General features: G+C 56.5%; 2 protein-coding genes across 2 annotated transcripts; both read left to right on the top strand.

The window, feature by feature from the left end:
• The first annotated feature begins 2944 nt into the window (after positions 1-2944).
• On the top strand, positions 2945-5613 carry LOC113890991 (late histone H2B.L4-like). Its single transcript, XM_027538568.1, has 2 exons — positions 2945-3197; positions 5352-5613. The coding sequence occupies exons 1-2, from the start codon at positions 3066-3068 to the stop codon at positions 5586-5588; spliced, it is 369 nt and encodes a 122-aa protein (XP_027394369.1). The 5' UTR covers positions 2945-3065; the 3' UTR covers positions 5589-5613.
• Positions 5614-7618: 2005 nt separating this feature from the next.
• IQCA1L (IQ motif containing with AAA domain 1 like) lies at positions 7619-25190 on the top strand. The gene is made up of 19 exons (XM_027540270.1): positions 7619-7629; positions 8465-8792; positions 10040-10159; positions 10414-10599; positions 13479-13550; positions 14900-15105; positions 16043-16127; positions 16552-16674; positions 16809-16884; positions 17221-17327; positions 20480-20563; positions 20659-20717; positions 21400-21482; positions 21647-21754; positions 22382-22581; positions 23026-23112; positions 23363-23540; positions 24251-24489; positions 24899-25190. Exons 1-19 carry the CDS (start codon positions 7619-7621, stop codon positions 25004-25006), a joined length of 2460 nt encoding a protein of 819 aa, XP_027396071.1. The 3' UTR covers positions 25007-25190.
• Positions 25191-26278: the final 1088 nt, after the last annotated feature.

Raw genomic sequence — 26278 nt, forward strand, 5'->3', positions numbered from 1 at the left:
TCCCCGCCTTTCTCCTTGGGTCTCTGGGTCCTCTCCTGCTCCTCCCTGCGGTGCCACCATTCACCTGCCCTCAGCATGGGCTGGGTGCAAACGGAGGACTGTCCGTGGGCACTGGAAGAACTCTCTTCTCTTCTGATTTGAACTCATGCCTTTACTTAGGCCAGTGGTTCACAAACATTAACGTGCGTCAGAATCAGCTGAAGACTCATTGATCACAGACTGCTGGGTCTCGCCTCGGAGTTTCTGGTTCCGTAGGTCTAGATGAGACCAGGAATTAACATTGCTGAGCGTTCCCCAGTGCTGCTGCTGCTGTATTCCTGGTGGGATACAAGAAGTTCTGTGATGTTAACCTGTCCACAGCCTTAATTTTCATCAGCGCTGTGTCCATTTTATCAACACTTCCAAGCCAGGGCTTTGCATAGCCTGACTGAACTTTAATAGCACATCCAGCCTTTGTGTCACCAGGCTTCCTGCCTGCCTTCACCTCTGAAATCAGCAACCATCCCTGTTTCCCGCAGTGGGGAAACATACACAGCCATGGTTTCTAAGACAGTAAAACACAAAAAAAGTCCCAGATGGTCTCTCAACCCCCGAGGAGCTCATGGTCTAATGGGAAAGCCAAAAAGACAGAAAAGGGCATAAATCAATGCCCTTTAACTTGTAACTTAGATGGTAGGCTACACAGGAGACCTTAAAAGGGAGGGAAGTTTCTCGTGAGTAGCTGCCCAGAAAGCTGGGATCGGTGCTCTAACTTGAAAGGTGAGTAGGGTCTTCTCAGATGGCTGTGGAGTCCCAGAGCTGCCCTGGGCAGAGGGAATAGGGTATCAGGTGAGTGCCTGCAGCTGAGCCCTGGATCCCAAGGCTGGAGTGAGGGACTCCACCCTCTGACCCCCAGGGGCCTGGCCTGGTTGCTTTGTGCCTCACGGCAGGAGCCCGGAGAAAAATGGCTCGTCAGTCTGTCCTGAGTGTCCAGAGGCTTGGTTAGGAGGATAATGAGAACAGAGACGAGCTGCTACTTTGGCCAAGGGAGGGCCTGGTTGTGTGAAGAACTCCCGCTGAAGTCTGTTGGGATCTCCAGGACAGGGGGAAGGGGTCTCCAGGCCTGGAGGAAAGGACACAGTAGGCTGGTCAGCTTGTCCAGAAAAAAGGCCAGCCTCAACATTTTTTAAAATGTTTAAAAAATCCCACAAAAGACACATTTCTACAAGTGCCTAAAATCAGTGCCTTATCTTGGATCCAGAGTCGCCCTCCTGCTCCTCCAACCCCCGGCACGCAGCCGCAGCTGAATGGTGGGAACTGGGGGCGTGTGGGCTTGGTGCGGTGGAGGGTGCTCAGGCGCCTATGGCAGGTGATGCTCATTTGGCTCCTCCCCACCTCTTTATTGAGAAAACCCTCTTCTCACAGCCTGGGCTTATCCCGTTGCTCTCGATTTCCTTAACCACAGCATTCACGGACCTGAAATAGTCACACAAGGTGCAAAGTGAGACCACCTTCTCTGCAGAACAGCACCTTTTTTTCCCTTCCCTTCACAGCTTACTTCCATGGGGGCCCCGTGTTCACAGACAGCACCCCGTGTTTCTCACTCCGGCTTCTTCCAGTCCGCCTTCACCGAAACCCTCCCTGTCAGGCCCTGCCAGCTGTGGTTCCTGCTGCCTTCACCTGTCTGGGCTCAGGTTCTGCTCCATCTTCTGCCTCCCCGAAACCATACCCACTGATTTCTTTCTCCCTTTCCTCCTAACTAAAATCTCTCTCCCCAGTTAAATTGTACCTATCCTACCAGGGGCTTCCCAGGTGGCACAGTGGTAAAGAATCAGCCTGCCAATGCAGGAGACGCAAGAGACCCGGGTTTGATCCCTGAGTAGGGAAGATCCCCTGGAGAAGGAAATGGCAACCTGATCCAGTATTCTTGCCTGGAAAATCCTATGGACAGAGGAGCCTGGCGGGCTACAGTCCATGGGGTTGCAGAGAGTCGGGCACAACTGTGCACACACGCACATCCTACCAGACCAGCTTCAAATCCCCATTTATTTCCTGAAGCCAGAGGTTTCTTCTTTTTTAAAATCAATTGTCTATTTCTATAGCCTATCTTTAAAATATATATATATATATATAGAGAGAGAAGTAAGTCAGAAAAACAAATATATTTTAATGCATGTATATGGAATCTAGAACAATGGTATAGATGAACCTAGTTCCAGGCAGGAACAGAGACAAAGGGTAGAGGAGGTTCGTGTAGACCCGGGGGAAGGGGAGAGTGGGGCAAATTGGGAGAGTCGCGCTGACATATATATGTGACCACATGTGAAGCAGGTGGCTTCCAGATAACACAGGGAGCTCAGCTTGGTGCTCTGCGGTGACCTCACTACGTTTTTTTCCCGAACTCAGTTTCACACACTTTTTACCCTTTCACCCTTCCCTGATGGTTTCCGGTGAAACAGTCTTATCTCTCTAGCTAAATTGTAGGCCCTTGGAGAAGGGGAGGGGGGCTTCCCTGGTGGCTCTGATGGTAAAGAATCTGCCTGCAATGCAGAAGACCCGGGTTTGATCTCTGAATCAGGAAGATGCCCCAGAGAAGGGCGACCCACTCCAGTGTTCTTGCCTGGAGAATTCCATGGACAGAGGGGCTTAGCGGACTACAGTGGGGTCACAAAGTGAATGAATGAATAACACTAATGAGACTGAGTGAATAACACTTGGTGGGCGGTGCTGGGGGCCTTGTGTTCCTCTTGAAGCTCTCCAGCACTCAGCCATCCATTCGAGCACACGGGTGCTGAGTGAGCGTACAGCCTGAACTCTAACGTGTGTGTTACAAGTATTTTGGGAGACAGAAGGGTGGGGAAGGGGGCTGGTGGAGGCTTATTCAGAGATGGAGTCCTGGGGGCGGTGGAGAGGAAGGAGCCATTAGGCTCTTTCAGGATTAACGCAGAGCACGTTCTGAACAGGGTTGGGCCCGGCCCCGCCCCTGAGCCCAGGTGCTGGCCCCCAGCCCCTCCAGGTGGACGGGCAGCTGACCTCTTAAAAGTTCGCCCAATACGTGGGAGGAGGCTGCTGGGAGGACCAGGAGGATGAGCGCTGAGCACGGACAGCTGCAGCAGTCTGGGGGCCGGCGCGGCCGGAGTCCTGGGGACAAGAAGTCCAGAAGGCGCAGCCGGCGCAAAGAAACCTACTCCATGTACATCTATAAGGTGCTGAAGCAGGTGAGCATGGGGGGGCCACCATGGGCGTGGGGCGGGGGCTGGCGAAAGCCTGGAAAGGGCCTAGATGGAGTTCACTCCCTGCACAGAGGCCCCCGTGCCCCTTTTGTGGGGTCTCTCTTCATCTCAGAGGCCCCGGGAGGCCGCTCCGTGTCTGTCCTGTGCCTGTGACAGGCAGGAGGCAATTCAAACGTGCTCCCACCCCGGTCCAGAGGCTACAGGGCTCTGGGACAGACAAAACAGTCATGTGGGACCTTAGGTGGGACAGTTTAAGTAAAGGAAGACCACCAGAAAGTGCAGGGCTGACGGTGATCAGGTGTCAAACGGGCTGGTCCAAACAAGAGGGACTAGTTAGCTGTGGCCAAAGCGAGGAGTAGCTCCAGTGAATTGCAGTCTTGGGGGAACCCCCCAGCTGGGCGGTGCTCCGTCTTTGAGGGGCTGAGGGGTTGGTCTACCTTATAGATAAGGAACCTAAAGTACTAAGGGCTCAGCGGGGTGACTGGGTCACGTGACCTGACAGCAGTGGAGGTTACCCCAGCCCCCCATCCCTGGCCGGCCCTGAGCCTGGGTAAGCCCCAACCGTAACCCACACTCAGACTCCCAGCATGCCTGTGAGGACCATCTACCCCTGGGACTCACGCACTGCCACCAAAGGGCACGCAACCGTGGTGTCTGAAGGATCCCAGGCCGCCTGGCCTCAAATGCTCTGCCCTGCTCAGCAGAGCTGGGCCCGGCAGGGAGCTGCCTGCCCTGGGTCTCCTCCCCTCCCCTGCCTGAGTCTCACCCCTTGTGAGACCAGACCCCAGACATGGGCCTTGTCTCCGGTCTGAAATCCCATAAGCAGTTTGAGTGACCGGACGGCCAGGGTCTCCAGGAGCGCTCTCACAGGGTGGGCCCGGCACACACATGGACGGGCCAAAGGGCAGCAGCAGAGAAGACTCCGGGGTCCCAATGCAAGTGGGGTGGGAGCCGGTGTTAGTGAGCCCCCTGCAGCTTAGCCTAGCTTTTCAGCTCCAAAGTTGTGAAGGGAGTGTTGGGGCAGGACTGGGCTCCCCGAAGACAGCTGCTGAGCGGGTCCCCTGGGTCGAGGAGGGGCCACTGCCCTGGCACCTCGAGGGAAGAAGATGTGATGACCAGGGTCCAGCTCAGGTTTCCCGCTGTCAGATCCGTGGCCACTAGCGGCTGTGTGGAGAGGGAGTGGCCGGGCCAGGAGCCAGGGTGCTCGTTCACCTCCATCACTGGCCTGATGTGTATGTCAGCAGTCACTTCCCTCCCACTTCGCAGAGAAATGGGCTTCTCTGGCGGCTCAGATGGTAAAGTGTCTGCCTGCAGCACGGAAGACCCTGGGTCAGGAAGGTCCCCTGGAGAAGGAAATGGAAACCCACTCCAGTACTCTTGCCTGGAAAATCCTATGGACGGAGGAGCCTGGTAGACTACAGTCCATGGGGTCACAAAGAGTTGGACGCGACTGAACGACTTCACTTTACTTTTACTTTTCTCAGAGAAATGGTGTCTGCCTGCTCACGTGTTAGGATTGTTATAAGGTCCCTCCCATTTGTTTTACTAGAGATCACCTAGTTCAAAAGCTGGTGTGACAGAAGAGGAAACAGGCTCAGAGGGAAGTGCCTTGTGTAAGGTCCCACAGGACTCACGGGACAGCCCCAGATCCCAGTCTCCTCACTCCCAGGCTGGTGCGGAGAGTGTGTCCCGAGTGCGCCCTTTCTGGAAAATAATCTGGTTAACGATCTACCAAGTTATATGCACCAGCCCTCTAGGAACTTCTAGGGATAACCAGCTTGCTCGTACAAGTGTTCAGTGTTCAAAGACATGTATTTGTTATAACACGATGTAATAGCAAAAAGTAAAGCACACCCCTTAAATGTCCACGAAGAGAGGGATGGTGATATAAACTATGATGCATCCATGGTACAAAACACTGCAAATCATTAAATGGAAAAAGGGGGGAAAAAAGGCAGCATTCCTTATCTCTTGCAGTTGGGACAAACTTTTCTGTTTTTTAACTTGGATATAGTAGTAACCTGTCTGGCCTCTGGAAAGAGGGTGATGAGGCAGCCTTGCGGTCCCCAACTTGGGGGTGGGGCTTGTGGCATCAGGCAGAGCCCCCCTGTTAACAGATTGCTCCTGCTGCTTCCCCAGGTGCACCCCGACATCGGCATCTCCTCCAAGGCCATGAGCATCATGAACTCGTTCGTGAACGATCTGTTTGAGCGGCTGGCCGGTGAGGCCGCCCGGCTGGCCCAGTACTCGGGCCGAACCACACTGACGTCCCGGGAGGTCCAGACGGCCGTGCGTCTGCTGCTGCCTGGGGAGCTGGCCAAGCACGCTGTGTCCGAGGGCACCAAGGCCGTGACCAAGTACACGAGCTCCAAGTGAGCCGGGGCCCGGCCTTAATAAAGGCTGCACTGCCGTCCGGTGTTGTGCTGATTCCAAAAGGGGTGTGTGGAGGGGAGGTGTGGTGTGGGGCAGGGTGTCACTACTTCTCACGCCCCCAAGATAGAAGAACACTTATGCATACCTCATACCTCTTAACACCTGCGTTCTGGGTGGGGCCCATGAGTGACATGTGACTGTAAATGTACAGCAGTCTTGTTCTTAGGTGAGACGAGGCACGACCTGGTCTGGGTTGGAATCCCGAGTCTGCCGCTGGCTGTTTCCATCACGCCCTCTCCGGGCCTGAAATTCCACGTGCATCCCTCCTTCGGGATGGGGTTCTGTGAGGCCATTTCTAGAAGACTATTATTTTTGTCCTGTGCTGGGCATAGGGGCTACACAGATCTACAAGATACAAAAACTAAAGGCCCAAACCAGCTTTGAAGTAACCTACTGGGATCCTTGAAGGTGTTTTTATTTTCCCCTAAGGTTTTCTTCCCCTTAATTTCAGAACAAATTGGTGAGAATGTTTTTGAGACTCCTAACTTTTCTTCCCCCATTTTATTTTGGGAAAAAAAAAAAGCAAAAATAGTACCATAACCACTTGTCCACCCGGCACCTAGATTCACTACATAACACGACCACAGTCTCCTTTTGTCTCTAATTCAGCCTCTGCGGCGGTGGAGTGAAGGGCTGGCTAGGACTGAGTGAACAGTCCAAAATCCTTTACATTCCCTTTGTAACTTCAAGTTCATATATTGAAAGGCTCGCTGTAATGATGGCTGAATTGTTACCCAACATATGTCATGCATGTTTCCTCCGTTGTCAAGCCTACGGTGGAGATGCCACGTGGTGAGAACTAATTATCCACGCTTTTGTCCCATGGCAGGAAAAAGACTGGCTCAGGAGACCTGGCCCAGAAGCTCAGCTCCTCCCCACTTGTGCTGTGTTTACACTCCTTGCTACTCTAGGCGTGACTCACAGACCAGCAGCTCTGTAACACCTTGGGAGCTTGTTAGGAATGCAGAATCCTGGGCCCCAGCTCAGAGTGCTGGATGGGAATCTGCATCTCGGCAACGTCCTTGGAAGCTCTGGGGACACGTGGATTCCTCCCCCGATCCTCTTTGCCTCTGTCTCTCTCCTCCCCTGTCCTTTGCCCCTTGCCTCATATATTTATTCAGACGTTCCCCACTCGACACTGAGCCAAAAGCACACCCCAGCAGACCCAAGCCAGGCTGATATGCTTTGAATTTTCCAAAGAATGTCCTTGTGAGCCTGAAGCAGTGATGGGGAAACCCACAGAGAGTTCAGAAGGAGCCCCCAAACACCACTGAGACCCACCCACTACTCCTTGCAACGCCATTCTTTACACAGGTACAGCTCACTCGAATCATGTGAATTGATGTCAGACCCCAGGGGAACTGGCGTGTTTGTGCTCACTTAAAGGGGGAAGCATGAGGACATCCCTGGTTACCCAACGGGTAGGACTCTGCACTTTCACTGCCGCGTGCCTGGGTTCAGTTCCCGGTTGGGGAACTAAGATTCCACAAGCCGCGTGAACCCAGGCCTGCCAAACCCAACTCCTGCCCCTTCACCCCTGCGGTGCAGTCACACACGAGCATAGGGAGGCTTGGCCTGGTCTCCAGCCGAGAGGACAGCTGGACAAATGCCTTTAGGACTAACAACCATCCAAAACCTCACGGTCTACAGGGTGACGTCAAACAAAGCCCATTCTTTCATTTGATCCTTGCAAGGGAAGTGGCCGCGGCTGACCCTACTGTCCACCCTGGCCACGGCTTGCTACAAGGGAGCCCACGCCCTCTGGCATGCCACCTCCGAGGTGTCCTCCGAGATAAGGGTCCCCAATCCTGTACCTGCACCCCTTGCCCTCATAGCCTTAGAACTTTGAGACAATGGGACAGAACTCTTAAAACTGGGCTATTCTGGCTTTGTGGAGCGGAGTCCGGGTGGAACCACAGACATTCTGTGGATTCCAGGACCAGCTCACAAAGGGCAGAGTGGAGTTGGGCACCATGTCCGAGGCGTGAGTGAAGGAGGGGAGAACGAAGGGCATGGCGCCTCCCTGGTCCTCGGGCCAGGCCACTGGGGACAAGGCTGGTGGGAGAGGGGCTTCTGAGGGCCGGCCCCACCTGGACCCCGGACACTCACACAGCCACCCTGGCCGCTCCTGCCTGCGCTCAGGTTTCCCTTGGGCTACTGATTCCAGAACAGTCCCTCCGTACAGTCCCCTTCTCTACAGTTCGCCCTCACCCCTGCTTCCAGCCCACCATCCTAGACCATTGCAGCATTGCTGGGTGTCCCTCCAGCCTGGAGGGACCAGCCACAGACTCCGAAAGGCCCCTCCCTTGGCAGGACCCGTGGCAGGTGCCCATTCGTCACCCTCCCTGTTCCTCCCTCAGTGGGCTCCAGCCCCAGGAGCCCCAGTCCCTTGGCTTCTCTAAGCCTCAGGGTGTCTCCCTGGGGCACCATCTCAGTTCCCTGAAGGTCTCTCCCTTCCCAGAACTCCACCCCGGGGCCATGAGTCTCCTTAGCATCACATCTGGGACCTCGAGTTCAGGTCTTCAGGCGCCTCAGGGGAGCCCATCCCTCCCCCTCCGCCCTTACTCTTCTGAGGCTCAGGGCGCCCCCTCCTCAGAACCCCCACCCACTCCTCTGAGGCTCAGGGCGCCCCCTCCTCAGAACCCCCACCCACTCCTCTGAGGCTCAGGGCGCCCCCTGCTGCCCCCTACCCGCTCCTCTGAGGCTCAGGGCGCCTCCTGCTGCCCCCCACCCGCTCCTCTGAGGCTCAGGGCGCCCCCTGCTGCCCCCCACCCGCTCCTCTGAGGCTCAGGGCGCCCCCTGCCGCCCTCTCCTCCCAGAGCTTACCAGCGCCTCTGGGACTCCTCCCACCTGATCTTGGAAGAGCTTCTGGACCAGGAGCCACTGCTGGGGGAAGCCGTTTCCGAGAGCGAACGGCAGCCCTTCCAGTACCGGCTCTCCTCGCTCTATCTGCACTACCTGGGGCTGCTGCGCCGCTTCGACACCCTTTATGACCAGATGGTGCAGCCGCAGAAGCGGCGGCTGCTGCGGCGCCTGCTGGACAGCGTGGCCTGCCGCGTGCTGGAGCTCAAAGACGATCTGGTTCGCGCCGACCTGTGTGAGACCCACTGCCTGGACCAAGTCCTGCAGGACTTAAAGCTCACCCCGGTGCGCGGGCTGCTCAAGCAGTGCACCCACCCCAGCTCGGGGGGCGGGGAGCTGGGGGGAGGGCTAGCCTTGATTTCCCCCTCCTTGTGGAAACAAACCAAGCCCCAGCCAGCTGGGAGTAGGGGTGGCCTTGACTTTCCTCGGACACCCCAGGCCTTGGGATGTCATCTGCAAGGGAAGGCGGGCAGGGCGATCGGACCATGGGGTTTGGAAAATCCACGCATTGTGGTTAGGAGGTGACTTCCCTGGTCGTCTAGCGGTTGAGAGTCTCCCTGCCAATGCAGGGGACACGGGTTCAATCTCTGCTTTGGGAAGATCCCACGTGCCATGTGGCAGCTGAGCCCATGAGCCACAGCGACTGAGCCTGGAGCCTGAGCTCCCCAAGAGAGGCCACCGCAGTGAGAAGCCTGTGCGTCCCCAGCAAGAGAGCAACCCCCATTGCAGCAACTAGAGAAAGCCTGTGTGCAGCAACGAAGACCTAGCACAGCCAAAAATAAATAAATAAATCTTAAAAAAAAAAAAAAAGTAGTTAAGGGTGGCTGGGGAGTCAGGCTGGAAGTTCTGTCTGGCTCGGAGAATCCACGAACCCCTCTGCAGGGGATTGCTGGAAAGGGTCCCCTGGAGGCTTGTTCCTCAAAGTGTGGTTCATGGACCAGCAGCATCAGCATCACCTAGGAGCTTGTTAGAGATGCAGAATCTCTGGCTGCACCCCAAAACCACTACTCTGCCTCTGTATTTTCACAAGACCCTCAGTGGATGTCTGTGCATCAGCAAGTCCCAGAGCACAGCGCTTCTGCACTGGCCTCCAGCCCGCCCCAAGGTCAGGGCTCCCTGTTCCACGTCTAAGGAGGACTCAGAGTTTCCGTGGGCTTGATAAAACAGACCTTCTCCAGGCCTTGCCATCCTGATGTGGTTGCCCAGGGAGGGCCTAGGAGCCTGCATTTTAAGAGCTTGGGTCCCAGTTGACTCAGATGTACAGCTAGGACTGGGACCACTGCCCATTACCTACCATGATCCTTCAGAATTCAACTCTGGCCACATGACAGGGTCAAAGGAAGAGGGGAATGAGTCTAGGGGCCATCTGCCCAAAATCTGTACATTTCCACGCCCCCCCCCCCCCCCGCCACCCCGCAGCTCTAGGATAGAGGAAGCCAGCCCCAGGGGTGTGTATGCAGCTGAAGGCGGTAACGGTTTGGCCAGAGTGTCTGGAGGTTTATTCCCAACTCTCCTCCTGTGTTGCCCCAAAGGCAGACCTGGAGGTTCCGATTCCCAGGTATTTCGAGCTGGAGCGGTCCAGCATCCTGAAGGAGCGAGAACACATGCTGGTGGAGCTGCTGTCCAGACTGAAGCCAGAGATCTCAGAGGGGGTGAGTCAGGGAGACAGCCCGGCCCTGGAACAGAGCCTGTCCTTCACCACCTCAGAGTGCGCTCTGGGTAGTCCTGGCCCCCTCACGGCTGTGCTATGCTCCTCGTAACCTTCCCCCGCCAAGGCAGAGGCACACGACTTGGGCACCTCACTGCCCTGGGACATGCCCCCAGCACGTCTTTGGGGGACTGGTCTCCCAACTGGAGATGGCAAACCCTCCCTCATTTCCTCCTCCTTTGCTCCTGCTGTGGCCAGAGCTTTCCAATATTAAGCCGGACTGAGGCCATAATCCTACTGCAAAAGGCCGAGCGGGCCAGGCAAGGCAGGCTCCGGGCCACCTTCATGCGGGAGATTCGGAAAGAGGAGGAGCGAGACCGGAAGATTCGGGAGGAAGGTCGGTTCAAGTTCAGTCAGGACGAAGCAGCCGTCACCATACAGAAGGTAAACCCCCCCACCCCCCACACCAGGCACCCTGGAGGAAAGTCACCTCCTCCAGGAAGCCTGCCTGGCTCAGCAGTATTTCTGCCTGACAGAAATACAGGCGCTTGGATTCTGCTGCCCCACAACTAGATGTTAAGCTGCTGCTGCTGCTAAGTCAATTCAGTCGTGTCCAACTCTGTGAGACCCCATAGACGGCAGTCCACCAGGCTCCCCCATCCCTGGGATTCTCCAGGCAAGAACACTGGAGTGGGTTGCCATTTCCTTCTCCAATGCATGAAAGTGAAAAGTGAAAGTGAAGTCACTCAGTCGTGTCCGACTCTTAGTGACCCGATGGACTGCAGCCCACCAGGCTCCTCTGTCCATGGGATTTTCCAGGCAAGAGTACTGGAGTGGGGTGCCATTGCCTTCTCCGAGATGTTAAGCTAGGGACTTTCATCGGTAATAAACATGTATCTTATTTATTATTTGTTCTCCATCTCCCCCAAAAGACTTGAAGTGGGATGCCATAAAAGCCCCCCAAACAGAAGGATCATTAAAATCAGAGGAGAAAGGGAATTGTCTGGCAGTCCAATGGTGAGGACTCCTCATTCTCACTGCCAAGGACCTGAGTTCAATCCCTGTTCAGGGAACTAAAACTCCACAAGCCACATGGTGCGGCCAAAAATTTTTAAAATAACAATAATAAATAAAAATTTGAAATTACGGGAGAAAGATCCATAATACAGCAGCAGAACAGAGTAGATGATCATCCCCAAAACTTGTAAGACGGTGAAAAATAAGTCACAAAAGCTTTTCCGGCCTGCTATATCCTTCTGCTTTTATGTCTATTCATTCTATGAATTTTTGAGAGTTTGATATTGAAAGTGAGTAAAATGAAGTCTCTCAGTCATGTCCGACTCCTTGCGACCCCGTGGACTGTAACCCACCAGGCTCCTCCATCCATGGAATCTTCCAGGCCAGGATACTGGAGTGGGGTGCCATTTCCTTCTCCAGGGGATGTTCCCGACCCAGGGATCGAACCCCGGTGTCCTGCACTGCAGGTAGACACTTTACCGTCTGAGCCACCAGGGAAGCTCCAGCTAAAATCTTAGTTTACCTACTTAAAAATATTAGTTGTGATATGTAGTGGAACCATGTGTAACTCTTCTGTATTTCCCAAGTCTCCTGTAAACGTTATCATTCTGTCATCACTGAAAAAATATAAAAGAAAGGCAAAGAAATGAGTCACTGAATTGTAGCCTGAGCCTCCGGGTAGCTGAGGCAAAAGGAAGCATGATGAAGAATATGGAGTCTGAGAACTGATGACTCCAGGTGTCTTCGGGATCTGGGCCGCCCGAGGTCACCCTTTCATCACACCCCCTCCCACCTCACTACAGAACACCCAGCTCCATCTCTAGATCCCCCGTGCCACCCCACTGTCTTGGTGGGCCGGCCTCTCCTCTGTCTCCTGGCAGCCCTGTGGATCTCCCCCCAGGTGCTGCTAAGCCGACCCACATGGGGGCAGTGGTTACCAGCTTGATAAGATGGGAGGCGCCCTAGAGAACGCCAGGGCAGGAAGGCCCAGGACTGCTGACCTGGGGCTGCTGGAGCTTTCTCTCTTAAGTCAAGCTCCTCTCCCATCTTCTATCAAGTCCCAGAGCCTCAAAAACTTCTGTTTCCCAGCCCAATACAGGGGACTTAGGACTTCTTCCCCAAAATCCAGAGCAAACCAGCCAACTAACAGACAGCAGCCTTGAGAACAGATGTCCTCTCCAAGCGAGATAGATTTTCAGATTGCAAATCAGGGAACTCGGGCTGGGGTGCTGTGCGTCCCGTACCCAGGTCTGGCTGCTCCATGGGTGAACAGGGGGTCCTCGCCCTCGGGGCTCGCTGAAACAAGCCTTTGGAGAAGGTGGGTCAGCCCCAAAGCTGGAGCATCCTCCCCCAACCTGAAAGTCAAAGCGAGTCCTTTCGTCCCTGTCTCCAGACGTCGAGGGTATGGAAACACTGCGTCCCAGGTCCTGGGTTCCCCACTGGCCTCATCAGAGGGGAGAGTATGTGAGGCCCTCAGTTATCAGGGGTCTTTGCTGTGCTCATTGTGGGAGAAGGAGGACAAAGCCTGGCCAGGAGCCTGCCCGCTGAGGCTCTGTCTCAAACTGCCAGATGAGGCACTGGCCCTGCCTCCCTCTATTCTCCTCCCCAGGGCACTGGGTTGTCCACGGGCCCAAGATTAGGTGGGAGAGGAGCCCTTGGTGAGGAGTCAAAAAACAGGGCCTTGGTCTTGGCTCTGCGCCGAACGGCCCTGAGACCTGGGAGAGGCCGTGTCCCATCTCTGGCCTCAGTTTCCTTGTAACACGTAGGAATTAATTAGGGGAGCTGCATGGTCTCAACAGCACCCAGGTCTATGGGCCTGAGTGGAAGCAAGCATTTACTCCAGATGCTGGAAGTATGCTGAGAAGTGAGAGTGGGGAGGGCTTCTCAGAGGAGGTGGAATCTGAACTCTGATTTGTGCCTCAAAAGATACAGCAAGTTAGGGACTTCCCTAGTGGTCCGTTGGCTAAGACTCTGCACGCCCAATGCAAGAGGCCCAGGTTCGATCCCTGGTTGGTGAACTAGATCCCACATGCTGTAACTAAGAGTTCACCTACCGCAACTAAGAAAAGAAATATTTTTAAAGGCAGGTTAGAAGGTAGAGATGAGACAGAGGGAATTCCTGGGGGGCTCTGAGAGTGCCGGGCGTCTGAGTGCAGACCGGCCCCACCCCATCTGGGCTATCTCTGCTCAGGGGTCAGTGGCCAGTGAGCTGTGTCCTAGAGGTGCCCTCCCCAGAGCTCTGCCCCCTACCCTGCGTCCCAGCAGAAAGGCAGTGTGGGAGTGTCCGGGCCCGTGTGTCCCCCCAGGTATGGAAGGGTTACCTGCAGAGGAAACGAACTCAGCAGGACCGGCGAACCGAGATGGAGTTCATTGGCATGGTGAGCGTCCTGCCCCCAGCCCTGTGCATACTTCCCTCCACTGAGGACTGCGGGAAGGGGGTCTGGGGACCCTGATGGAGGGTCACCACAAAGCCACTGCCAAGCCACGTCCCTTCCCGCTCCCCCCTGCCGAGAGCCCCTTGGAAGGAAGTCATACATGGGGTGGGGTGAGGGACGATGGCTCAGAGCATCCTGTCCCCTGGCCCATGATGGAGCTGGCAGGAGAGGCTGCAGGGGGTGGGCCCCGCAGTGGCACGAGGCCAGTTCCCAGGGCCAGTGGGTTTCCTGAAGCCTCTGGGAGAAGCATGTGGGGGGGCCAGTTGGGATGAGGACACACCCCCTTCACCCCAGAGCCTTCCGCAGAGGGCACAGGCTCCCCACTCACTCTGGGATCCCCGACTCCCTCCTCTCCTCTGCCCTGCAGGCAGAATGGCTAAGTGTGAACTAGGTGATGGGCACGAATGTGCACGTGGAGGGTGGGGGCGGGGAGCATGGGCCGAAAGGGGTGAGGGTACAGGGCGGGGAAGACAGACCCAAGTCCTCTGCTCTGCGGTGGTCGGCCCCCAGCTGGTCTCTGCTGACTTAGGAGAGGAAGCCATCACAGGGGTGAGATTCTGTGATCCCTGAGAGGGCGCTGGGCCCTGGGCAGAGCCGCAAAAGCCTGGCCTATAAAGGGAGATTGGAGGAGGGTCTGGGAGGGATTGCTGGGGTTGGGGGCAGAAGAATTGGAGACCAGGGCTGGGATGGCTGCTCCAAGGAGGCTGGGGGCTTCAAAAGGAGGGAGGGACCGGGCGGCCCCACGCGTGGGAGCGGAGGTCGGAGCTCGCTGATGACCGGGGCAGCCGGACCCCAGGAGGCCAGGGCTGGGTCGGGTCTTGGTGGGGCGCGGGGGCAGGGGGCCATGGCACGACTGGTGGGTGAGGAATGAGCCCGGCCGCCTGGGCCCATCAACAGTGTGAGCTCAGCGTTTTCAGTAATTGTCTCTGCACAGAGTGATATTTAAAATACATTTGGGAGCCAATGAGGCGGGAAAGTGGCTGCGGAGCGGCTGCCAACACGGGCGTTGGGCGTGGGGGTGGGGCTGGGGCCGGAGGCTGACGGGGGGCGGCGCGGGTGCTGGGGGAGCCGGCGGGGTGGAGGGGGCCAGCCCGGATGCATCTAGCAAACTCATTATCAGAGTAATTTACACAGACGAGTTTCAGGCTCCAAACACAATTTCTCCTGATGCAGGCAAGCCCTGTTGTTCCGCGTGGGTGTGTGTGCGCGCGGGGCTCTGTGCGGGGATGAGGGGGTGCTGGGGCGCCCCACTCCCACCCCTGAGCCCCTTGCCTCCCCGTCCACGTCCCCAGCTCCCCTCAGCCAGCCCGGTGGAGCCCATGGGCGCCCGGTCCCAGGCCAGCCTCGGGGCAGATGTGCGCAGGCTCCGGCAGACCGAGAAGGAGGAGGAGTTCCAGCTGGCTGTGGTGAAGGCCCACGACCACCTCAGGGAGGTGGAGGGGCCCGACATGAAGGAGAAGATGAAGGAGCAGATCCGACAGTGGTTCATTGAGTGCCAGTCAGTGTCCCCGGCCTCCGCGGACCCACCCCTCTCCCCCGCTGTGAACCCCCCTCTTGCCCTCCTCACCCGACCCCGGCTTACCCCCCAACCCCTGACATGCTGCTGACACACGGGGTGTAAACTCGGGGCCCCCAGCCTGCGGGAACAGCTCCACACGTGACTTCCTGCTTCCCCAGATGGCAGAGAAAATGCCAGAATAAGACGGGAAAGTGTCCAGGGACACCCCCTCACTGGTCTCCCTACTCTGTTCTGTAACAATCCACTCCCTCTCCCTCTCCCTCTGTCTTCCTTGTTCTTCATCTTTCTCCATTGTCCTCTTCATCCATCCGTCCATCCACGCATCCAGCCAGCCACCCATCCGTCCACCCCTCTGTCCGTCCACCCACCCATCTGTCCACCCATCCATTATCCATTTATCCTTCTGTTCCTCCACCCATCTGTTCATCCATCCATGCATCCCTCCACCCGTCTGTCCACCCCTCCGCCCATCCACCCATCTGTCCATGGGATGGACCCACCCCCTGGGACCACCCATCCGTCATCCATTTATCCTTCTGTTCCTCCGCCCATCTGTCCATCCACCCACCCATCCACCCATCCATACATCTGTCCACGCATCCATCCATCCACCCATCCGTCTACCCACCCATCTGTCCATCCACCCACCCATCCACCCATCCGTCCATCCTTCCATGCATCCATCCATCCACCATCCGTCCATCCACCATCCGTCCACCCACCCATCTGTCCATCCATCCATCATCCATTTATCCTTCTGTTCCTCCGCCCATCTGTCCATCCACCCACCCATCCACCCATCCATACATCTGTCCATCCATCCACCCACCCATCCACCCATCCACCTTTCTGTCCAGCCATCCGTCCACCCATCCTTCCATCCATCCATCTCTCCGACCATCTTATGTCCATTTAGTGCCCTCACCGGCCGATTCCCTGATTATCCAGACGAGTCTTTAGGTGGATCCTCCCTGATCTTTGCAGACAAGACTCCAGAACAGGTACCCCAGAGGTGGGAATGGAGGCGTTTCTTTGTTAGGTGGAATCTGAGGTTAGAGAGAGTAACCTGAGTGTCAGCTGAGGGTAGTGGGGGATGGGTGGGAGGTTGCAGATGTGGTGGAGGAGGGGGTCCCCAGAAGGAGCTGGAGAAGGCCCCCTGGGTCAGAGAGAGGAGATGTGTCTGATGAGAGCACTGTGACTCCAGCTCCCCACCTCCATGGAGACCCCCGGGGAGAGCAGCAGCTCTGAGCAAGCACCCACCTGCTCAGTTGAGCCCCTTTCTTCCTGGACTCTCGGCGCCTGGGTCCCACCAGTGACTCGAGGCCTTGGGAATCCTGGGTCCACCCCTAGCTCAGGCCCTGGGATTCTCTGACTCGTATCAACCCCCTCGGTCTTCCCCGAAGCATCTTCCTGTGTCTGTCACAGGTGAGGATGGAACTGGAGGTGCAAGTCCAGGAGAACAAAAAAAAAGAGCAAGAGAAAAGTAAGGGGAAAGAAAAGGAGGAAGAAGAGAAACAGAAGAAGAAGGGAGAAAAGACCAAGAAGGGAGTAAGGCGCCGCCTGGAGCCACGGACCAAGGGGGCAGAGAATTCCTGGCGGGAGGCGGGTCTGGGAAGATCAGGCCCAGATGCGCGGTGATGCACGCAGGTGAGGGCTTCGAGGGGAGGATGTCTCTGTTCTAGGAAGCGGACACGATGCTTAGAGCACTGCCTTCCAAATCCGTCCCTGCGATTAACGCCGGCCACAAGGAGTACACGAGTGAGAGAAGAGGGGCGGTCAGGCCTGTGGGGTCTTGGGGTGACCTTGGTCCCCGGGAGAGTGGGCCCGTGCCACGTGTGGGGACGTGGGGACGTGCGGGTGACGGCTGAGGGGAGAAAGCCAAAGAGGAGAGGGGCGTGAGGTGTGCTCCCTGGGCTGTGGGTCTGAATGCTGTGGCCATAGGCCTCGATCTGCAGTCTGGGTGGAAGTGCCAGGCAGTTCGGTGAGAGGAGAGCTGGGCCAGCGGGCGTGCATGGACCTGTGAGCTTCTGTGTGCACGTGAGTGTGAGTGTGTGTGTACATCTGGATCCCGGACACACGCCCCTGCACCGGCAGATCTGTGGAAGAACCGGTTTGACAGCCTCTTTCCCAGCCAGAGTTTTGACTCTGAGACCCTCAAGATAGAAGAGAGGAAAGACGTGGAACAGGAAATCCGGATACAGGTGAGCGTCCCTGCGGGGCCTCCAAGGATCAGGCTCCATCCTTGCTGCCCACCGGCCCCCGGCCCGCCAGCCTCTGCAGCACCCTGCCTCTAGGCACCGCCTGCCCGGCGTAGTCCTGGCTCCATCTGGGTGCATCTTGGTCCCCGGGGTCCTCTGACGCAGCCCTGAGGGAGGGGGACGCAAGGGGCTCTATGCCAGGGCCATACCCACGATCCTCTGCCCACCCTGTGCTGCCCACCTTGGGAGCATTGGATCACACAATCTTTCCAACAACACATGAGGCAGGCGCCTTGATTTTCTTGACATCACATGTGAGGAAACCGAGGCTGAGAGGTCACAAAATTGCTCAAGGTCATGCAGACTTTATTTAACTTATTTGGCCACATTGGATCTTCGTTTTGGCCCTTGAGACGTTTCATTGCAGCACGCGGACTCGCTAGTTGTGGGTGAGGGGTCAGTAGTTGTGGAGCATGGCTCAGTTGCTCTGTGGCATAAGGGATCTTCATTCTCTGATCAGGGATTGAACCTGCGTGCCCTGCATTGTAAGACAGATTCTTACAACGTGACCAGCAGGAAAGTCCTCCACGCAGACTTGAAACAGTGGATCTGGACTAGGCTAAGGCAAGGGAGACAATGAAAGAGATACCCATTGGAATGCAGACTTCCAAAGAATAGCAAAGAGAGATAAGAAAATCTTCCTCAGTGAACAGTGCAAAGAAATACAGGAAAACAATAGAATGGGAAAGACTAGAGATCTCTTCAAGAAAATTAGAGATACCAAGGGAACATTTCATGCAGACATGGGCACAATAAAGGACAGAAATGGTATGGACCTAACAGAAGCAGAAGAGATTAAGAAGAGGTGGCAAGAATACACAGAAGAACCATACAAAAAATATTTTCATGACCCAGATAACCACGATGGTGTGATCACTCACCTAGAGCCAGACATCCTGGAATGTGAAGTCAAGTGGGCCTTAGGAAGCATCATTACGAACAAAGCTAGTAACTGCTGCTGCTGCTAAGTTGCTTCAGTCGTGTCCGACTCTGTGCGACCCCATAGACAGCAGCCCAGCAGGCTCCCTCGTCCCTGGGATTCTCCAGGCAAGAACACTGGAGTGGGTTGCCATTTCCTTCTCCAATGCAGGAAAGTGAAAAGTCAAAGTGAAGCTGCTCAGTCCTGTCCGACTCCTAGTGACCCCATGGACAGCAGCCTACCAGGCTCCTCCGTCCATGGGATTTTCCAGGCAAGAGTAGAGGTGATGGAATTCCAGCTGAGCTATTTCAAATCCTAAAAGATGATGTTGTGAAAATGCTGCACTTAATATGCCAACAAATTTGGAAAACTCAGCAGTGGCCACAGGACTGGAAAAGTTCAGTTTTCATTCAATCCCAAAGAAAGGCAATGCCAAAGAATGCTCAAACTACCTCACAATTGCACTCATCTCACACAGTAGCAAAGTAATGCTCAAAATTCTCCAAGCCAACCTTCAACAGTATGTGAACTATGAACTTCTAGATGTTCAAGCTGGATTTAGAAAAGGCAGAGGAACCAGAGATTAAATTGCCAATATCCGTTGGATCATCAAAAAAGCAAGAGTTCCAGAAAAATATCTACTTCTGCTTTATTGACTACGCCAAAGCCTGTGACTGTGTGGATCACAACAAACTGTGGAAAATTCTTCAAGAGGTGGGAATACCATACCATCTGACCTGCCTCCTGAGAAATCTGTATGCAGGTCAAGAAGCAACAGTTAGAACTGGACATGGAAGAACAGACTGGTTCCAAATAGGGAAAGGAGTACGTCAAGGCTGTATATTGGCTTCCCTTGTGGCTCAGCTGGTAAAGAATTGGCCTGCAGTGCGGGAGACCTGGGTTCAATCCCTGGATTGGGAAGATCTTCTGGAGAAGGGAAAGGCTACCCACTCCAGTCTTCTGGCCTGGAGAATTCCATGGACTATATAGTCCATGGGGTTGCAAAGAGTCAGACACGACTGAGCGACTTTCACTTCACTTCACTTCATTTATTTAACTTACATGCAGAGTACATCACGAGAAATGTCGGACTGAATGAAGCACAGGCTGGAATCAAGATTGCTGGGAGAAATATCAATAACTTCAGATATGCAGATGACACCACCCTTAGGGCAGAAAGTGAAGAAGAACTAAAGAGCTTCTTGATGAAACTGAAAGAGGATAGTGAAAAAGTTGGCTTAAAATTCAATGTTCAGAAAACTAAGATCATGGCATCTGGTTCCATCACTTCATGCAAATAGATTGGGAAACAATGGAAACAGTGAGAGACTTTATTTTCTTGGGCTCCAAAATCACTGCAGATGGTGACCTAAGCCATGAAATTAAAAGATGCTTTCTCCTTGGAAGGAAAGTTATGACCAACCGAAACAGCATATTCAAAAGCAGAGACATTACTTTGCCAACAAAGGTCCATCTAGTCAAAGCTATGGTTTTTCCAGCAGTCATGTATGGATGTGAGAGTTGGACTGTGAAGAAAGCTGAGCACTGAAGAATTGATGCTTTTGAACTGTGGTGCTGGAGAAGACTCTTGAGAGTCCCTTGGACTGCAAGGAGATCCAACCAGTCAATCCTAAAGGAGATCAGTCCTGAATATTCATTGGAAGGACTGATGCTGAAGCTGAAGCTCCAATACTTTGGCCACCTGATGTGAAGAACTGATTCATTGGAAAAGACCCTGATGCTAGGGAAGATTGAGGGCAGGAGGAGAAGGGGATGACAGAGGATGAGATGGTTGGAGGGCATCACCAACTCGAAGGACATGAGTTTGAGTAAGCTCCGGGAGCTGGTGATGGACAGGGAGGCTTGGCGTGCTGTAGTCCATGGGTCTGCAAAATACTGGACCCGACTGTCTGAACTGAACTGAACTGGGGCTTGAACTGAAAGCTGACTGGCTCCATCCTCGGAGCTTCTGCCCACACGAATGCCAGGCTTGAGCATGAGTGAGATGTGGGTCAGGGTTGGGACATTCTGAAAGAACCTTCCACCCCCACCAGCTGCCATCACTGGGCTGGGCTGGATCTTCCCTGAGGGCCCCCTGACCCCGACTTCATCCTCAGCCTCCTACCTGTCCTTCCCAAGCCCTGGTCACCCGAGCACACCCCCTGCCGGCCCCCAGGTGGATGATCTGATGCGTCAGGAGCTGAAGAACCTGAGGCTGGCCGTGGACAGGGAGGAGACGAGACCCGTGAAGCCTCCAAAGGCAAGACGAGGGGCTGGGGCTGGAACAAGGCAGGGCTCTCAGGCGGGGGAGTCAAGGAACAGAAGACCACTGCCTCTGTGTTTGCTTTGTACCAGAAAAAGGCGGGCAAGAAACCTGGGAAGAAGAAGAAGGAAAAAGACCTGACCCCAGACAGGTAGAGCCTGCACTTCACTGGGGGTGGTGGAGTGAGCCCTTGTCCAGGACAGATCTGATGTCAGGGCCTGGTTCTGTGGCTGTGTGACCTGGGGGAAGTCACTTAACCTCCCTGAGCCCCCGTCCTCGGTAACCTGAGTCCCTGCCCCGCCAAACTCACGGGAGAGCCTTGAGGATGAACTCAAGCACAAGAAAGTGCTTGGAAAGTGGAGATTGGGGATGAGCTGTGAGTGGGGCGTTGTTCCAAACGCTCCCTGCTTCCTGTGTCTCCTTCCTTCCGCTCTCCCCCACCACCCCTGGGCATCCCGCTGGGCATCCTTGCCAGTGGCCCCTCTCCACTCCTCTGGTGGTGTGAGTGCACTGGGGCCAGCCCCGCCCCCAGCCTCCCAGAGTGTGTACATCTTCCGTGTGGTTTCTAGGAAGGGGCTGTGTGTCACCCACGTTGGGTCTCAGAGGGTCCTTCTCACACGCCATTCAGACCCCAGGGCACCCAGCTGGGGCACGCTGCCGGCTGGGCCAGCGGGCCAGCGTCGTGCCTTCTGATGCTGTCTGACCACAGGAAGGCAGACAGGGCACCACTGGCGAGTCCCCCTTGCCCCCTGCTCCTGCCTGCAGCAGCACCCCCGCCAATCTATGTCCCTTTCCCTTTGTCCTGGGCGCCCCCCTGTGCCACCCTCTGCCAGGCCTATGGACTCCCTGTTTGAAGAGCTCGTCGTCTTAGGCCTTCTAAAGAAGAGTGAGACAGTGCCCTTGAAAGACTACATTGGTGAGACCTCCCCCCAGCGCCTACTCCAGGGCTGGACCAAGGAGCGGTTCCCCTGGCTGTGGCCATCCCCGAAGCCGACTGCCAGCCCTGCGTGACCCCTCTCCCCGTGTGCCCTGCCCCAGCGGGTGTGCTGCTCACCAGCTGTGCCCTCCTCCCCTCCCCAGGTGACTGCCTCTATCTCGGATCGGCTCTGAACTTGGCAAACAAGCTGCCTATGCCCTCCCTGGCTGACATCCGGCAGAACATGGCCTTGTATGGGATTCTGCGGCTAGGTGAGAGGCCTGGCGGGGAGGCAGGCCCTGGGGCAGTGCGGCTTCAGGGTGGGCGGCCGAGGCAGGTGGATCCGTCCTGGGCTGTGGGCGCGTGTTGGGCTCCCCCTGTGCCTTCCTCAGGGCCCCCCTGGAGGTCACACCCTGAAGCCAGGCAGGCCCTCAGTCTGCTGAGGACCCCACATTTCCAGCCCCTCCCTCAGTCCTGAGCGATCTCCCCTAGTCTGTCCTGTTCCCAGAAAACCAGCCCCCAACCGCCTGAAACACACCAGAGGCTGGATCTTTCTGAAGGGCTTACGCCCTTTAATTACATCCCTTCAAAATCCAGGAGTGGAAACAGGTGGAATGGAAAGAAGGGGCACTGGGAGGAGGGAGGCTCTCTTCTGAACCCCTTCTCCCCCCCAGTGCCCCCCTTCCCATGTAGCCCTTCGGAATTAGGCTTGCTAAACCATTAGGCTCCATCCAGGCTGCCTCTCGCGGGGGCTTTGTCCAGGCCCTGGGGCAGAAGAGTGCAGCCATGACCTGACCCTCGTCTTGCCCAGCCTGGGGACCATGGCCTCCCCTCACTCAACGTCTCCACCCCCGGCCCCCTGCCGGCCCCTAGCCAACCCCCTCCATCTTCTCTCTCAGGCTCCCCAGATATACACTCCATGGCTCCCCTCATCCGCTCCATCCTCCTGGTGGGTCCCTCCGGTATGGGCAAGAAGATGCTGGTGAAGGCCGTATGCACGGAGACTGGTGCCAACCTTTTCGACCTGTCGCCGGAGAACCTGCAGGGCAAATACCCCGGCAAGACTGGGGTGCAGATGCTGGTGCACGTTGTCTTTAAGGTCTGGGAGTCTCCCGACGGCATCTCGAGTTCTCAGACTGTGACAACAGGGCCGGGTGGGCTTGGCGGGGAGGTCGGGGGGGTCACCCAGGTGCAGTGTCGTTTCAGGAGCTGGTGAGGTCTCCCTACCAGTCAGTCCCTGCTGGGAGCCTGTGGATTCCCAAAGCCCCAGTGATGGGGGAGGTGGGAAGGAAGTAGGAGGCAGGGTAGTTTCTTCTTTTGGCAGAGATGAAGCTGAACACATAGCCCCCCCTGCACTACCACCCCCCACCCCAGGGTGTGGGGTGATGGGTGTTGGAAGGGCGGAGAGGTGGGGCTGGCAGGATGTGTGAACAAATCCGGCCACTGACCGAGGATGGCCCTGACCCTGGGTTTGACCAGATGGGGAGGGGACCCTTCCCCAAGGAAAGTCTAACCTTGGGCTTCTGTTCTCTGATGTGTCCAGGTGGCTCGATACCTACAGCCTTCTGTGATCTGGATTGGGAATGCGGAGAAGACTTTCTACAAACGAGTCCCCAAAGAAGAGGAGGAGGTGGGCAGAGCCTGTGGGCAGGGCTGGCAGGCGTGGGTGTGTTCACGTCACTCCAGACCTCACCCGCCAGGTGGCCTCGGACAAGTCCTTCTCCTGCCTTACTTCCTTACCCTTAAAGCGGGACCGACGGCCCCTCCCATCTGCCCCCACCCCTACCGCAGTCCTTGTGAGGCTGAGGTTTGTGAATTAGAAGCCAGCATGATGTCCCTGGTTCCCACCCACCCCGCCCTCCCCACTGTCCCCGGAACAGATGGACCCAAAGCGAATAAAGAAGGACCTCACCAAGGCCCTGCGGCTGCTGAGTCCCGGGGACCGCGTGATGCTGATCGGGACCACCGACCGGCCGCAGGTGGCCGAGATGAAGGGCCTTTGCCGCACCTACGAGCGCATCCTCCTCCTGCCTCGGCCCGATTATGCCTCTCGCTATGGTGAGGCCCCTTGTGACCCCGTGGACTGCAGCCCACCAGTCTCCTCTGCCTGTGGGATTCTCCAGGCCAAGATGCTGGAGTGGGTAACCCTGTTCTCCTCCAGGGGATCTTCCCAACCCAGGTCTTCCCTGGTGGCTCAGATGGTAAAAAAATCTGCCTGCAATGCAGGAGATGCAAGTTCGATCCCTGGGTCAGGAAGATTCCCCTGGAGAAGGGAATGGCAGCCCACTCCAGTATTCTTGCCTGGAGAATCCCACGGACAGAGGAGCCTGGCAGGCTACAGTCTCCATGGGGTCGCACAGAGTCGGATACGATGGAGTGACTAACACTTTTTCACTTTTTTCATGGTGAGGCCGGGGAATGTGGGGTCAGGTTAGAGAAGGGGTTGAAGGACTGCCCTTGCCAAAGCTCCCCGATTCCCCCATCTGCCCCTGCTGAGTCCTGACCTCCACTCCAGGTGCTCTGGAAGGATGGCTAGACAAGCTGCCCTGGGGCCTGGGGCCTGGTGTGCCTCTGTAGACATGGGCAGGCCTCTCAAGTCCTCGGAGTCTCGCTTGCCATGTTAAGTGGGGAGGAAGATCCTTACCTCCCCGGGAGGAGGGCTGCTGCTGGACGCCGGGCGGCTTCCAGAAGCACAGAGCTCCTCTGTAGACACGGAGGTGCCCACTGCCTCTCCCTGCCATGTGTCCCCCACCCCCAACTGCACGCAGTGCTCTGGAGGCATATGATCGAGGCCCAGGGAGCCCAGGGGACCCAGCACCTGGACATCAGTGCCCTGGCCAAGGTGTCTGACGGCTACACAGCTGGCTGCATCCTCCAAGCCATCCAGGCAGTGCTGACCGAGCGGCGGCTCCTGCAGTTGTCCAAGAGGCCCCTCCTGACCTCAGAGTTCCTGGGGCCTCTGGCAAAGCTGGACCCGGTGTACAGGGAGGAGGAGGAGTCCCTGAAGGTGAGGCTTTGGGGGGTTCAGGACCAACAGCAATGGGGGAGTCAGCCCTCTGAAGCCCCCCGTCCCAGGCCCATAGTGTACTTTGGATCCCTCCATCTGCTCCCCACAGAGCTCAGAAGGGAAGGACTTGTGGGCAGGGCCAGCTGGGCACCCACAGCCACTGACCCCGGGGATGGCTGGGGGAGGACCAGGGGCTACAGGGCAGGGGAGGAGGCCTCTCGCCCCTGACCATGGCCCAGAGTATCCGGTGACGAGCGAGGGAAACCAGGGCTCTGGCAGGAACCCTAGGACCCCAGAGGAGAGCAGAGGACCTGCGTACAGAAGACACAGATCCATTGGAAGGGAAGAGCGAGGTCACCCAGCAGAGCGGAGGGTCTGACCCGTCACCTTCACCCTTCCTGCAACCCAGGACTGGTACTTCAAGACCCCACTGGGCAAGAAGAGGATGAAGCTTCTCAAGGACCAGGACGCTGCTGAGGAAGCCAAGCTGGCAAAGGAGAAGAAGAAGAAGAAGTGATGCTGAGGCTGGGGTGCCTGAGATTAGGAGCAGGACGGGTGGGGCCCCACGGGCCAGGAGGGGTTAGGGGCGGGGCAGAGGTATAAACGGCCGGACGGCTCGGGGACCTGCTCTCTTTGTCCATTTCCATGCTTCCTGCCCCTTTCTCTGTGCCCCTGCCCGGCTCAGCCTTGCTCCACTTTGCACCCACCCTCTCCCCACCCCCGGCCACGCTGCTCACAAGCCGGCTCCGCTCTGGTTCCCAGACTCCTCTGACCCCCACCTGGTGTCTTCGCCTGCTGTCATTTCCCCGCCCTGGCTCCCCAGCCCTTTCCCTCCCCGAGGTGTTCGTGTATGCATGCTTAGTCGCTTCGGTCGTGTCCCACCTTTTGCAACCGCGTGGACTGGAGGCCGCCAGGGTCCTCTGTCCATGGGATTCTCCAGGCAAGAATGGAGTGGGTTGCCATTCCCTGCTCCAGGGGAATCTTCCTGACCCAGGGACTGAACTGCATCTCTAATGTCTCCCACATTGGCAGGCGAGCTCTTTAGTACTACTGCCACGTGGGGGGTCAGAGGCGTTTAAGGGAGAAACATAGGAAAAGAAGGGAAAAAAGGTCTACAATAAGTGTAGAAGGAAAAAAAAAAAAAGCCGGAGCATGGGACCAGCAGACCCTGGCTGTAACCTGAGTGGTCTCACGTGGTCCTTTCCTGTCTCTGGGCCTCAGTTTCCTTCTTCAGTGAAGTGAGGAGAGGTTGTATCTCCAAGGTCCCTTCTATTCTAGGGTTTATTTCTACAAAAGCGTCTCTGGGGCAGCAGTGGATCGGAGTAGGGGCAAGGGGAAATGGTTCTAGGGTAAAAGGCGGTAGGGAAAGGCAGGCACCCGTGGGCAGGGCGAGGGCTGTGGGCAGACCCAGCATCTTCACTGAGGGGTCTCCAGCGTTCTTCTGAAGACCACCTCTCCCATTCCCACCTGCCGGAGCTCTGCATTCCTTCCTATGACCCTCGGTGGCGGAGGTGGGGGATGAAAGGGACGCAGCCTCCTGCTCCTGGTGGAGGGCCACCCACGGGCTTCGAGGGGGACCCTAGGGAGCTCGGGATGACCATGCCACCGAGTTCTGGGAGCCCCAGGGTGATCGCCGAAAAAGCTGTGTAAGGATCATATGAATAAAGGTCAAAGCGTGTGGCCCGTGTCTTGAGAGCCAAGGGAGAGGAGACCACTGGACCGGCCTGAGAGGGTCCTGTGCTGGGCAGGAGGTCCCCCTGGGGGCTGGTTTCGAGTTTCCTTTCTCCCT

This window comes from Bos indicus x Bos taurus, chromosome 4, assembly GCF_003369695.1.
Source record: "Bos indicus x Bos taurus breed Angus x Brahman F1 hybrid chromosome 4, Bos_hybrid_MaternalHap_v2.0, whole genome shotgun sequence".
Classification (NCBI taxonomy): domain Eukaryota; kingdom Metazoa; phylum Chordata; class Mammalia; order Artiodactyla; family Bovidae; genus Bos; species Bos indicus x Bos taurus.